The sequence below is a fragment of the Myotis davidii genome, unplaced genomic scaffold (genome assembly GCF_000327345.1).
Source record: "Myotis davidii unplaced genomic scaffold, ASM32734v1 scaffold575, whole genome shotgun sequence".
Taxonomy (NCBI): Eukaryota; Metazoa; Chordata; class Mammalia; order Chiroptera; family Vespertilionidae; genus Myotis; species Myotis davidii.
The window spans coordinates 4,980,904-4,990,968 of NW_006290306.1; the positions used below are offsets into that span (position 1 = coordinate 4,980,904).

The 10,065-nt window shown below is 43.0% G+C and overlaps 1 protein-coding gene across 1 annotated transcript in view; it reads left to right on the plus strand.

Annotated features, from left to right (window-relative positions):
• The window catches only part of SGPP2 (sphingosine-1-phosphate phosphatase 2), a 60,572-nt gene that overhangs the window by 38,429 nt on the left and 12,078 nt on the right, over positions 1-10,065 (plus strand). Inside the window, exons 3-4 of the mRNA XM_006763444.2 lie at positions 6,584-6,763; positions 9,313-9,402. Of these exons, the coding sequence (XP_006763507.1) occupies positions 6,584-6,763; positions 9,313-9,402 (270 nt within the window). The remainder of the gene's footprint in view (positions 1-6,583; positions 6,764-9,312; positions 9,403-10,065) is intronic.

Sequence of the window (10,065 nt, forward strand, 5' to 3'; positions counted from 1 at the left end):
TCCTATAAGATTTATAATTTGTAAATATTTTCTCCCATTCTAAGTGTTATCTTTTAACTTTCTTTTTTTTAAAATATATTTTACTGATCTTTCACAGAGAGGAAGGGAGAGAGATAGAGAGTTAGAAACATCGATGAGAGAGAAACATCGATCAGCTGCCTCCTGCACATCCCCCACTAGGGATGTGCCCGCAACCCAGGCACATGCCCTCAACCGGAATCGAACCTGGGACCCCTCAGTCCGCAGGCCGACGCTCTATCCACTGAGCCAAACCAGTTTTGGCAAAAGCCATTTCTTAATAGCATGAAATGATCCAACTCTGATCAAATGTATAGGGAGAATCTGTGGTGGCTTGAAAAGCTAGGTGTTCAGTATTAATGACCATTGGCCTAAAATCAGATTCATGGTCCATCAAGTTAGCACAATGGCCACTGAGCCTTCCTTACCACTGTGAGACTTCCTCATACATAGATGCCGCCATAAAGAGACTAGAGAGGCAGGTGAGGGCATGCTTTCTCTTGTCTCAGGGTAATTCCAGACTAGACACTCTCTGAGCCCAAGTATATTCTAGGAAATATTGAGCCTGAACCCCATTTTAATGATATCTATGTGTTATTTGTCAGGTGCTAGGTAGTGGGATATGGAGAAAAGACCATAGGATTTGGAATAAGAAAAAAAAAATTCAAGTCCAGCTCCTCTACACTGATGGCATTATCTTTGGTGAGACATTCACCATCTGCAATCTTCAATTTCCTCATCTGTAAAATGGGAATGACATGAACATTAAATAATGCCTATGAAAATACACTTAACAAATTATTGCACAAATATATTATTTAACCCAAGCTCCTTCTTAATAATGAAAAGGAGGCTCAACTGTTTTTGAAATAACTTTCCTAAAAATATGCTACATCTATGACTTAATTACTAATCTTTGTACTTTTAGTGTTTGTCTTCAAAAATTTCAGAAATAGATATGAGCTTGGAAAAATGGAGAATTAGAAAGAGCTAGAAAATGTTGTAACTTGATTTTTTATTTTTCTTACCTGCCATTTGTTGCTTTAGGTAATATAGCTCATTTTTACAGAACCTGGCATTTGTGAGACCAGTTTTCTGATAGTCTTCTGTGATTTAGAACATTTGCTCTGTAGTTTCTTTGTTTTGGTGCTTCAGGCATGGAATGAAATTTTATTAAGTTTGAAGTCACAATTGCTTCTCCCAGTGATTCACCCCCACTCCCATCCTGTCCCCACAAACATGTGCAAACCCACATGATACACACTATAAAAGAGCCCTGACTTTAAAAGTAAATAAAAATAATGCCGCAAGCAGGAGAGGATATTCATCCATTGAAAACAACTTTTCACACTGGATGGTAAGCAGTGGTTTCTAGAATATTCCCAAATAACCATAACAAAGAAATGCTTTTAATCCACTCCCTCAAGGCAAATAGGGGCCTACAAAGCTGTGAGTATTCATTCCAGAGAGAAAAGGAAGACGGAACACTGCTAAACACAACAGGACTAGTGTAGTCAGTTTCCTTTCTTTGGTAAAAATTATTGATCCTAAAAGCCTCCACAGATGAAAGTTGCTCTTAAAATGAATTCTGTGATCATGGTTTTTAATAGGTGGGTTTTCACCAGCTTTCTCTGATATTTGTGGTCACCTCCTCAGTGCCCTGTGGAACTGGCTTTCAGGGCTAGAGCTGGGCAGGACATTTGAAGATAAGAATGTTAATACTCCCCATATCTACTTCTATTGAGCCAATATTTGAAGACAATGTCATTAACATTTGGAACACAGGACACATAGAAGAGGTATTTCAGGATCCATCTTAATGCCTTCTTTCTCTTTTATTAATTGTGATATAATTCCTATATCATAATGTTTACATTTTTAAAGAGTATAATTCAATGGTTTTTAGTATCTTCACACAGTTGTGCAACCATCACCACTATCTCCAGAATATTTTAGTTTTCCCAAAAAGAAACCTCATACACACTGGCACTCACCCCTACATCCCTCTCTCCCAGCCCCAGACAACCACTAACCTACTTTCTCTCTATGGATTTGCTTGTTCTGACCATTTCATATAAATAGACTCATGCAATATTTGTCCTTTTCATGCCTGGCTTCTTTCACTTAGCATGCTGTTTTCAAGGTTCATCCGTGCTGTAGCATCTATCAGTACCCCATTGCTTTTTATGGGCAAAAAATATTCCATTATAAGGATGTATCACATTTTGTTTATCCATTCATCCACCAGTGGATGGTTAGGTTGCCTAAACTTTTTGGCTGTTGTGAAGAATGATGCTGAGAACTTTTGTGTATAAGGTTCTGTGAGGACATATGTTTGCAGTTCTCTTGGGTATGTACCTAGGAGTGGAATGTTTGGGTGTCTGGTCTACCTTTCTTCAAATAATCATATTAGTAACTTGAGGAAAAGGGGAATGAGTCTACTCTGGATCCATTAAGAAACAGAAGGGTACGTATTGGTAGAGAACCTATGGTCTTTGAGGAAGATCTCATTGTTCTCTACTCTCCAACTGCTAAAGAACGATATAACTAATTCCTGACTTATTGAAAATAAATCCATATGTAGACTATAATTCCCAGTGTTTTCTTCCCATGAGACCTGAGGGATGTCATACCCTCCTGTCACTTCATCTCCTGCGCCATGATTTCCCCATGGTGGAGGGAGCTATGGGTGTAGCCAAAAGGAAGAAAGATGTCAGAGTTTATCAAAATTTGTGTGTGGATGAAGGGCGTGGGTGAGTATAATTTGAAAAGAACCTATTGATGTTTCCTCCATCCTGCAGTAGACTTAGCTTTTATTATAATGAGAGTGGAGCCTTCACACTGTGGGATGGGGATGCGTTGGGGGAGGAGGACAGTTGGGGGCAGGCAGCCATCTGTGTATAAAAAATGAACACGTGGCTTTGCTTGTGAAACCCTGCAGCTGCTTTCCTAGCAATGATGTTATTTTGATGGCCTCCTGTTTTCGGACCTATCCGGGTTTTATTTATGCCAGTGTGAAGAGCAATGTCCTGTGAATCAGAGACGTGTTTGGCACAGTAGACTTGTCATTTTGGATTGTAATACTAGGAAGGGCCTCACACTAAGAGGAAAGGTGCCTCTGCCGGCCCGGAGGAGCCCAGCCGAGCACAGATCCCAGCTGGAAGTCCATCCGGACTGTGGGAGGACCTGCTTCCGGTTAGAGAATGGGCTCACTAGAGAAGCTTTTTATCTGTGCGGGATCCGCAGTGGACTATCCAGAGAAATGGACTTTCTTCCCAACTATGTTTCCTTTATCCTGTAATCAGGGCAGAAGAAAATCAGCTAATTCCTCATTGGGAAATGCCACTCCTGTCCCCTCTCTACCTCCCCCCGCATCGCACACATCATCATCATCATCATCACCATCACCACCATCATCACCAGCACCACACAGGGGACCCAGATAGTCTGCAGAGATGTTAATGCTGTATAATTGCCTTTCCTTCTCTGGGATTTTTCCTTTCCATACAGGCCTTTGGGGCCTGAGCCGAAAAGAATGTGATAGATGTTGGAATGTAATTTGGTCTCTTTATGTACAAAGCCAAACCCTCCATTTAGGGCAAGCCCTATCAAGGTAAGCATTATACTCTGCAAACTGAATGATGAAATGGTTCTCTTTTGCCATGGAACTCTTTCTAATACTTTATTTTTTAGAGCAGTTTAGGTTCACAGCAAAATTAAGTGAAAAGTACAGAGAGCTCCCTCATAACCACCCCCACACCCCCGAACAGCATCCTGCATTATCAACTTTTCCCACCAGAGTGGGACGTTTGTTACAATTGATGATCCTACACTGACACGTTATAATCACTCAAAGTCCGTAGTTTACATTAGGGTTCACGGTTGTGCATTCGCTGGGTGTGGACAACTGTGTAATGACACGTATTCCCCTAATTACAGTGTCACCCAGAATAGTTTCATTACCCTAAAAATCTGCTCCACCAGTCATCCCTCCCTTCCCCTAACGCCTGGCAATCACTGATCTTAGTTAAAAAGTCTTCTTTAACATTCAGCCCAAGCGCTCCTGTTCCTCCAGGTTGAATCCGAGTCTGTCTCTACAAGTATGCAACTCATAGAATTCTGTGGATAATTTTCCTCAAAGCATCGTTGCAGTATGATGAGAGCCTCTGTTTGTGTGACTGTTTTCCCCACTCAAGGATGGGGGCCTATGGAGAGCGTGGCCCATCACAGGCTTGTTGTAATGAATGTGATGGCAGAGACAGGGCTGACCCCCTGTACATGGTACTCTTTCCACAAGACTTGAAAAATACAGCTCTGTTGTTCTTGTTTAACGAGAGCTGTCATTATAGTAATTGTTATTTGAATTTATTGATGAGAAGCAAGGTGTAGTCCATGGTAATATTTTTGAGTGAAGTAGCCAAATGCTCTAATTCTTAAAAACCTCCTTCAAACATAGAAGGCAAAATATAAATAAGTCAAGGGACTCATGAACGTCAAGAAAATTAGATAAGTTTGTTGAATGAGGGTCGCCTAGTCTGTCTTTACTTTATGAACTGAAGGTCTCCTGTCTCCAGGGATTTTAAAGTATTTTTGAGCAAACTAGAGATAGTCATGATGCCAGTAATATTTTGTTTATGTTGGTGAGTGGGGAAGGGGAATAGAAATATATCTCAAGCAGCCTCTGAGCAATCCTTGGGAGTCAATATCTACAAGTTTTTCAACTCCCCAGATAAGTCAGTCCGATGTGGTTTTTACAGGTTCGCAGGAGAGAGGCGGAAACATAAAAGAGCGAGCTGGTTTCCAGGACAGTGGCTCCTGGTAATAAGGGGATGGTAAAGAGGTTAAGTTTCAAAGTCCGCATAGAAGCCGCAGCCATGGAATCCGGAGTGATTGTCGCTGAGGCTTTAAAGCCTGTGGATGTGGCCTGCTGTGCACAGACAGTGGCTCTTGGTTTTTAACCCGGAGCAAAGTGGCAGTTGAGCACAAAACACATGCAGTGCCTTCTGGGGCTACTGACTATGCTGGGCTAATGCTCAGGAATTAACCGGCAACTAAAAGAGCTAAAAGAAAGCATCAGAATATGGGAAACCCTAAGGCAAGCTGGCTGACTAATCAAGATTATTTTGGACTAGTCCTCCCATAGGGGGTTTTGTTTCAAAGCAAGGTAACCCATCCATCACCAGCTAAATAAAGCCCTAGCAAGATCAATACAGTCACGGTAAGACGAGAAAGTTTAGGATTAAAGCCCTTGCCACAGTGACCTGTGCAAGCATACCGTGGAAAGCAGGGCTTCTCAAGTTCTCCTGTGCGCACAACCCACCCAGGAGTCTTGTGGAAATGGGGGCTCCAGTTCAGTAGGTGGGGCTGGGGCCTGGGATCTGCATTTTAAAACAGCACCTGTGTGATACAGAGGCCGCAAATGCAGTCACTTAAGCAAACGGTTTGCTTTTTCCTCTTTTATAACAGATCATGAAATTGTCTTCTTGTAAAGCTCTCTGACAAGATAAGTCTGTTGTTAACAGTCCTGTTCATTTCTGGAGGGCTTAGAAATAAAATTCTTATTTCTGTCTCCTGCTTTAAGAAAAAAGGAAGGGAGTGGAACTTTCTTCATCAATGGCATCATGAAACAGTCATTTGAAGAAACTCCAGATTCAGTTGTCTTATTTGGGGCTGAAAATACAACATTTATTTTACTGATGCTTCTGATTTCTTTTTTCATTTTTTAAATGTTTTTATTGATTAGAGACAAAGGGAGAGAGAGAGAGAGAGACATCAATGTGAGAGAGAAACATTGATCAGCTGCCTCCTGCATGCCCCTACTGGGGATCAAGCTGCAACCTGATCGTGTGCCCTTCAAACTAGCAACCTTTTGGTGCATGGGACAACGCTCATACAACTGAACCACACAGGCGAGGGCGATGCTTCTGATTATTGAATGAAATTAAATTAAATCCAGTATGTTGCCTACATATAACAGGAGTAATAGTAGCAAAAAAAATGTTTAGCTAGAAGATCCATAGAACAATCACTGTTCTGGTTAAAACTTGAAAACAATGGCTGGCTGATTTGAGCATCAGATGGTCTTTAGTCCAGGACCATCTTGTGCTTGGACAGGTACTATCACATGGTCATGGCACAGAGTTTGAAGGCAAACTCTCTGGATTCTAATCCAATGAGTCCCACCATTTACTGACGGAATACAGTGGTTTACTCACCTGTAAAATGGGTCTGTACTCTACAGATATTACTGGATTAGGTACGTACCATCTGTAAAGCTCTTAGAACAGTGGGCGGCACACCTCCGAGCTATGTAAATGCTTGTTAAATATATGACTAAAATAAAGTGAGTCCATGCCACGTCTTAGTTGCTTTGTGGAATCCAGAAGGCCTGTTTCTCTTTTTGCCAATTAAATATCACTCTGAAAGCCTTTCCCAGCTGATAGCTGGGTCCGAAAGAAAGGGCTTTTCAGCCAACAAACAGGAAACCGGAAACAAATCCGTGGAGCGTAGGAGTTCATTGATTTTATTGTCTAGTTAGACTCACCTCGGTCCTTTGGTTTTGCAGCTGGTGATGTACATTGGCCAGGTGGCCAAGGATATCCTGAAGTGGCCCCGCCCCTTCTCCCCTCCGGTGGTGAAACTGGAGAAGAGAGTGATTGCTGAGTTTGGAATGCCATCTACCCATGCCATGGCGGCCACCGCCATTTCCTTCACACTCCTCCTCTCCACGATGGACAGATACCAGGTAAGGCGCCTGACTCCTCTCCCTCCCGGGGGAGGCTCTCCACACAATGAGGGAACAGAGAGAGGTTCCACTTCAGAGTTTTCTTTCAAAGCTGCTTTGAGGGACTTTGAGGTTCATGAAATGAAGCCTAAGAACTGAAACCTAGTGAGCTGTTGATGACAATGTCTTCCTAAGTAAAGTGACCTACGATTTAGCATCCAAATCAGGTTGTGCCTAAGAACGAAAGTGGGCACCATTAATACTGAGACCAGCATAACAGGGACTGTCTGGGAACTGGGGTGTGTAGACTCCCCTGCAGAAAGCATTTCCCCCTGAACTGCCTGACGAGACAGCACTTGAATGGGTGCTCACATCCTGTTTGCATCAGACACGAGGCATTTATGATCCTAGTAAATGATCCCCCAGGGCCGAGATGAGTTCACCAAATCCTCCTGCTAGACTTCCCAGGGCCAGGGGCAAAGAGTCTGTGCCCCAAATGATTCCCAAGGAGGCCTCCGCCCCTGATTGGGGCTCAACCATTAGAAGTAATGGCTCCATGTTTTCTAGAAAACGGTCTAAAATACAGGAGATTTTCATAAATGCTGAACACAGAAGAATTTCACTTAATATCTGCTTACATGCCAATTAGTGTCAGGACTTTCAAAAGTTAGATTATTCCTGCAATGAAGTTCTGTTTTGCCTGTCTGAGAGCTCTTGCCCTAGTTTTAATTTCATAATTTTCCTTTTGATCCATTGGAAAAGGTAGATTTCATGAAGTCTAGCAGTCCTATTCATAAATGACAGCAATGTTTTGCCCTGTCCGCACACCCAAGAAACCCATTCTATATGCCAGGGTGTACAGGGATGGGGGGTCAGCCTGGTCGGGTTGGAAGAAGACAAGATTAGTATTGGGTCCTGGCTCCCCCTTTGCGGTCATCTACCTGGTCACGTGGGGTTAGACCTCAGTTTCCTAAATGGGAAAGGGACAGGTGTAAGGAATATCTCTGAGCAGTTATAGAAAACTTGTGTTGTAACTTTCTTCGGTGTCATGTCAGGATCAGAAATGTCTGATTGCCCCAGTACCACCTGAATTAATTTAATGTAGGTTTCTGAGTTAGGCCACACCCAGTGGGTGACTGTGGGCCCAGCATCGGCCCCCACTGGGCTGCTTTCATCTCCAGAGAGGCCTATGAACATGCTGATGTGACTTTGGGGAGAAAAAAAAAAACACAGCAAGTAGAGGCTCACCGCAGGGATACCAATGCCACCACCATTTATACGCTCATTTTGAGGCCACCTGGGCCTTTTAAACAAATTCTTTTAGTTCACATGATGCAACAGTTTTCATAAGGCCTGGGTTGTTATGGTCTTCTTTCCTGTTTAACTTTAGAGGTAAATATATTTAGCTACTTGAGTTGTTGCTCCTAAATAACACTAAGTATGGGATTCATTTGTACAAATATGTAGTGAGCTTAATACCAGACTCTAATTTCAGAATGCATTGACTCAATTTTAGCACCCTTTTGATGAAAAACTGACACCCAGTTAATGATAAACTTTAAGAAATGAGACATAGCCAAGTATCTCTGTACTCACATGTTAGGTTGGAAAGGCTGTGCTAGACTTGGGCTCAGAAGGTGTGGCTTCTGGTTCTGACTCTGGTCAACTTCTGGCTGTGTGACCTTGGGAAAGTCACTTTGCCTCTCTGAGCTCCAGCTCCTGTTTGGAGGATCAGCTGTGAGGATTGATGGGGAAGCATCTTTGTGCTCAAGTTTAATACTAATATAACTTGTGACCAAGGGTTTCCTCATTTGTAGAATGTGGCTAATGATAGAACCTACCTCATAGAGTTGGGTGAAGATGAAATGAGATTGTGACTGTAACGTGCTTTGCATAATATAGGCAGCTCTCCACTGTCTTTATTCTTCTCCATGGAAGACCACAGACATTTGACCTGGAAGCACAAGGGTTATATCTCCATGTATAGTTCATAAGCAGAATATTCGTATGTTCTTATATGGTTTGGCACCAGCCACATTCCTTGGTCTGCTATCCCACCAGCAAATGTTGAGATTTGGTAAAGTTGATTCTACCTTGACATCTGGGCATAGATATGTCCATTCTTAGCCTGGGCCCATTGCTGCCAAGCTTCCTCACGGCACCATGTGTGAAGTAGGTGACTGGACTTCCTGATCCTAGCGCTGTCTGTCTGGCCCCTTAATCAGCACTGTATACTTCATACATTTTACTCTAAGCATAGGTGGAAATAAATAATTATCTACTCCACTGATGCAGCCAGCACAATAGCTGTGAACATGAGTCTTCAAGCCCCGTTCTGCTAGGTCTCATGTTGTGAAACTTCCTCCCAGAACTAGATCCCCAGGCATCTTGCCCTTTCTTCCCTCTGTTTTCCCTTTTCCACGTGTCTCAGGTCATCGGGCCGCTGGCCTAGGGCATGCGAGGTCAAGACAGCAGTCACTGGATCAGGAGTCCTGTTCCCTTCTATCACATTGACTGTGCGTGTGTGTGAGAACGCAAGATCAAGCCCTTGTTGCCTTTCTTCCCTACAGTATCCCTTCGCTCTGGGGCTGGTGATGGCTGTGACGTTCTCCACATTGGTATCTCTCAGCAGGCTCTACACGGGGATGCACACAGTCCTGGTAAGACATTTTGGTTGAGTCTTGGGGTGATCATCTACGTCAGCGGTTCTCAACCTGTGGGTTGCGACCCCTTTGGGGGTTGAACGACCCTTTCACAGGGGTCGCCTAAGACCATCGAAAAACACATATATAATTACATATTGTTTTTGTGATTAATCTCTATGCTTTAAATATGTTCAATTTGTAACAATGAAATTGGGGGTCACCACAACATGAGGAACTGTATTAAAGGGTCGCAACATTAGGAAGGTTGAGAACCACTGGTCTACGTAATATTGTGGCTGGTGTGTCAGTGTGTTCTTCACACGGTATTTTTTATAAAGCTGTTTGCATATGTAATTACATTTTTCATCAGGCCAGTGAGTTAAGTAATTATTATTTTATGGCACATCCATAATAATGGTAATGAATTACTAAGATAATATCAAGGAGGCTGAGCTGGGCTAGATTCTCGTGACTTTGAAGACGGGCTGGAATAGTGACAGAGACTTGCGTCACTTATTTTCATGTTGGTTTACTGCTGATGAAGCAAGCAGTGCAGGGAGAACACCCAGGGCCGAGGATGGTTTGAGTGGATGCAGTTCCCCACTTAGGTCCTTGCAGAGATGGGCCTGAATTTCAGAGGTCTCAGCTGCCCTTATAGGATAAGGGTCCTGCCAGGTC